The sequence below is a fragment of the Bos mutus genome, chromosome 19 (genome assembly GCF_027580195.1).
Source record: "Bos mutus isolate GX-2022 chromosome 19, NWIPB_WYAK_1.1, whole genome shotgun sequence".
Classification (NCBI taxonomy): Eukaryota; Metazoa; Chordata; class Mammalia; order Artiodactyla; family Bovidae; genus Bos; species Bos mutus.
The window spans coordinates 14,374,017-14,377,670 of record NC_091635.1 but is presented as its reverse complement, the minus strand read 5'-3'; the positions used below and the strand labels follow the sequence as shown (position 1 = coordinate 14,377,670).

The following is a 3,654-nucleotide window of genomic DNA, read 5'->3' as shown; positions in this document are numbered from 1 at the left end:
ACAAGCAAAGAGGGGCGTGGGCTGCGGGTACTCATGGGAAACGTAGTCCGATCCCGGCGTTCAAGTAGTTGTGTCCTCAGGATGTCCGAGGAAAGAGAACACACTCCGTTTTAATTTATTCAGTGGTCTGGGCTACAGGGACTCTTTAGGACAGACTATCTCGCGAGGCAGAGGGAAAAAAAACGAAGGGGAGGAGTGTAATTATGAAATTGTCGCTAAATTCCAGTGAGACCGGTAAGAAGCTAGATAGTTGAAAAATTCTCGCGATATCTTAATACGTCTGGCGTAATTGGCCTCCTTGAGCCGCAGCATTGGTGTAGGAGAAGCTCGCGAGATCTCTGCAGTTGCCGAAGAGACGAAGAACTGGAGAGGTGATCTCGCGAAAAAAAAAATAGGTAGGGAGCGCTCGCGATATCTCAGACCACCGGACTCAAAGGTTCTTAGGAAGTTGACGGACTTGGAGGAGGCCCGGGAACAAATGGCCGGAGCTGGACCAACGATGCTGCTACGAGAGGAAAATGGCTGTTGCAGCCGGCGTCAAAGCAGCTCCAGCGCCGGGGTTAGCTCGGGTTCTGGGATTGAGGGGCTGTCGGGGAGCAAGATGGGGGAACGGAAGGGGAACTGCAGGCCCGGCAGCCTCTGGGCTTCGTGTGAGCGCCCCGTAGGCTGTCGGGAACTGTGGTTCCGCAGACAGGCTGCAGCTGGGCGGCGCGGTCTGAGCGCATGTCCCGCCCTGCACAGGACTCTGACGGGGAGCGCGAGGAGGACTCGCCGGCTGCGCGCGCTAGGCAGCAGCTGGAGGCGCTGCTCAACAAGACTATGCGCATTCGCATGACAGATGGACGGACCCTGGTCGGTTGCTTCCTCTGCACCGACCGTGACTGCAACGTTATCCTGGGCTCGGCGCAGGAGTTCCTCAAGCCGTCGGGTTAGTGCTCAGGGAATGCACACCCACCGGGGAATGCGGCGGAGCCTCACGCGAGGCATTTCCCCTAAAGTGCCTGGCTGCACACCCTATTTTCTGGGGCTAGAAGTTGTGGCTCAGAGGGGGCGTGGCCGACCCTGTCCTGCCTCCCTAATGCTCTCTCTTCTTTCCAGATTCCTTCTCTGCCGGGGAACCCCGTGTCTTGGGTCTGGCCATGGTACCTGGACACCACATCGTTTCTATTGAGGTGCAAAGAGAGAGCCTGGCGGGGCCTCCCTATCTCTGAGCCCTGTCGAACATGCCTTTCAGTCCTCATTAAACCTGTAACTGACCGTAACCTGTGTGTGTGTGTAGCTGGGATGCTGGGGCAGGGATTGCACATCCCATTCCTAGAGCAAGCTTATATGAGGTCGGGAGCACTCAGCCCTCCTTCCACAACCTGGATGTCCAGAACTGCCAAAGGTTCTCTCACATTCGAGGTCAGGATGGGCAACAGGCTGAACCTCAGATCCACAGGCCCTAGGATGGGCCCCTCTGTCTTCCCTCCCACGCAGCTGCTCCAGAATTGTGGCAGGAGGCGGGGTGTCATCCTGCTCCGGAAGGCCCATTGTTTCCCTCTCCGGCCTGGCAACACCGAGTTCCTCTTAAGCTGGGGTCAGAGAAAAGACTTGGGTCCCCAAGGGGAGCAGGGCAGGCGACAGAGGCCGGGCCCCCTTCACTCCATTGGTGAGAAGGTGCCTTTGGGGTCAGGGACAGAGCTCTGGGGTCTGGCCAGGAAGAGCGGGCTAATGCGATAAGGGAAGGCCAGGAGACTCAAGGATGCTTGGGCCTGCGAACTAAAGCTACCCCCGCCCCCCACCCGTTTGCTGTTTCCTGCTCCTGGGCACGTTTCAGGAATGATAGTCTTTGTGCCGTCCCTCTGTTCACAGGATCCCAGGACTGCGTTCAGTTCATAATTCTTTATTGATGTGTGATGGATGACTCCTTCCCCTCCAACCTCGCCACCCCTCCCCCCGCCCCCCAGTCCGTAAATACTAGGAGCAGCACCGGAAAAGGAGAGCACCAGCGCACCAGTGAGGTCTATTCACAGGGGGCTGCGGGGATGCAGGGTCCAGCCCAGATGTTCAGGATTCAGATATGGGTAGTGAGACGAAAGTGGGTTTTCAGGGTGTAGCGGATTTTCACCAGAATTGGGTCCACAGATGTTCAGTTGCTTAAGGGGATGCTGGACACGGTTTAGGCACGAGTGAGGGCAGGGTAAGCTTCAAGTCCTTGGGCCGACCGGGAGAGAGGGCAGTCCTCAGGGTTGTTCTTGACTCGAGGGTCCTCAGACCCAGACCTTTCCTGAGGTTGGAGCAACCTGGGGCCCTGGTGAGGACCGGGCTGGCCGCGGCTGCGGGTTGCGCCGGCGCCGGTAGAGGGCTCGGCTGTAAGGCACGAGGCAATCGGCCAGGCGGAGGCGCAGGCAGAGGCGGCGGTAGCTGGCCAGGGCAAGCACGAGCAGCGGCACGAGGAGCAGGAATCCGGTGACCAGCAGGGCTGTGAAGCCCGGGTCCCGCAGGTGCGCGGTGCAAGGGGGTGCCTGGGAGCGAAGGAACTGTAGGAGAAGCAGCGTGAGGCCCAAGCCAAACAGCCCGGGCCCGGCGACGTTGCGGCCCACAGACCCCACCGCCACCCTTCCCCGACAACGCGGGCTCATGCTTACCTGGGAGTGGCAGAGAAAGCCAAAGCCTAGCATGGTGACAGCGGGCAGCAGGATGGTCCCCAGCACCAGCGCCAGCAGGAGAAGGTTGAAGGCGGCCACCAGGAGATTCTGGGCCGTGACCAGCACAGCACAGGCCCAGCAGTCCAGGGGGTCCCGGGGCTCTGGGCCGCCGCCGGGAACCGGTCGCTGCGCCCCGGGGACATCCGCCATGGCCCGCCTGGCTCCCTCCCGCCTGGGCCGCGGCCCTTATAGCCCTCTTTCCTGCCCCTCCCCCGGCCCAGCCTCTCCCCACCCCACCCCCCCTTATCCTGGAATGCGACTCCAGGATTAGGCACCCCCCCCATACCAAGGAGAGACCGGAGCTCTGGACATTCCACAGGCGCCTCCGGGGAGGGGCTCCCCTAGCCGGGGTCTGCGCAGTCCCTCCCCATCAATCAAGGTCTCACTGCCCTCCTCCCAGGGCTCTCCTTGCTACCACTAGCACGTTACCGAAACAGGATTTTTTTTTTTTCTGATTTTATTTTTAATATTAATATTCTCACACAAAAATCACCGAAAATAAGGGTAGGGTTGGGAAGACCCCTCTGCCCCTGGGGCAGAAAGACAGTGCAGTGCGAGGGGGCGGGACTGTAAATCCCCCACCCCTCCGCAGCCCCAGCGTGGAGGAGAAAACAAAAAACAACCGACAAAACGAAAATAAAGCCCCAGAGAAACTCATCCCGGGGTGTCCCTGCCCCAGTGAGGCCCTGGCCTGGGCTGTTTCACGCTTAAAAAGAAAAGAGGGGAAGGTGGGGTGGTGAGGGGAAGGTCCGTGTTTTTAAAATTGGCCGGGGCTGGGAAAGACGGGGTTCCTTTTCCTCATAGTTCTTTCTTTAAAACTTTAAATTTTTTTTCTTTTTTTTTTTTTACAAAATACCATTTCAGTTCCCACTTCTTCCCCTACAGTACAGGAGTCGCTCACCCTCAGGCGTGGTTAGGGTCGGGTCGGGAGTGGGGGACTGGTCCGAGAAAGTGCAGGACGTAG

General features: G+C 58.9%; 2 protein-coding genes across 2 annotated transcripts; one reads left to right on the top strand and one right to left on the bottom strand.

Annotated features, from left to right (window-relative positions):
- Positions 1–150: 150 nt before the first annotated feature.
- On the bottom strand, positions 151–2,883 carry TMEM88 (transmembrane protein 88). The gene is made up of 2 exons (XM_005894808.3): positions 2,631–2,883; positions 151–2,522 (listed from the first exon to the last, which is right to left on the bottom strand). The coding sequence occupies exons 1-2, from the start codon at positions 2,838–2,840 to the stop codon at positions 2,253–2,255; spliced, it is 480 nt and encodes a 159-aa protein (XP_005894870.1). The 5' UTR covers positions 2,841–2,883; the 3' UTR covers positions 151–2,252.
- Positions 425–1,262, top strand: NAA38 (N-alpha-acetyltransferase 38, NatC auxiliary subunit). Its single transcript, XM_005894809.3, has 3 exons — positions 425–559; positions 742–928; positions 1,099–1,262. The coding sequence occupies exons 1-3, from the start codon at positions 479–481 to the stop codon at positions 1,209–1,211; spliced, it is 381 nt and encodes a 126-aa protein (XP_005894871.1). The 5' UTR covers positions 425–478; the 3' UTR covers positions 1,212–1,262.
- Positions 2,884–3,654: the final 771 nt, after the last annotated feature.

What these genes read in the sequence shown, in the direction of transcription:
- NAA38 (XM_005894809.3), top strand. Translation starts at nt 479, where the DNA reads ATGGCCGGAGCTGGACCAACGATGCTGCTACGAGAGGAAAATGGCTGT. An exon ending in AAAGCAGCTCCAGCGCCGGG is followed by an intron (nt 560 to 741) that starts GTTAGCTCGGGT and finishes CGCCCTGCACAG; the next exon opens with GACTCTGACGGGGAGCGCGA. An exon ending in GGAGTTCCTCAAGCCGTCGG is followed by an intron (nt 929 to 1,098) that starts GTTAGTGCTCAG and finishes TCTTCTTTCCAG; the next exon opens with ATTCCTTCTCTGCCGGGGAA.
- TMEM88 (XM_005894808.3), bottom strand. Translation starts at nt 2,840, where the DNA reads ATGGCGGATGTCCCCGGGGCGCAGCGACCGGTTCCCGGCGGCGGCCCA. An exon ending in GCTTTCTCTGCCACTCCCAG is followed by an intron (nt 2,523 to 2,630) that starts GTAAGCATGAGC and finishes CTTCTCCTACAG; the next exon opens with TTCCTTCGCTCCCAGGCACC.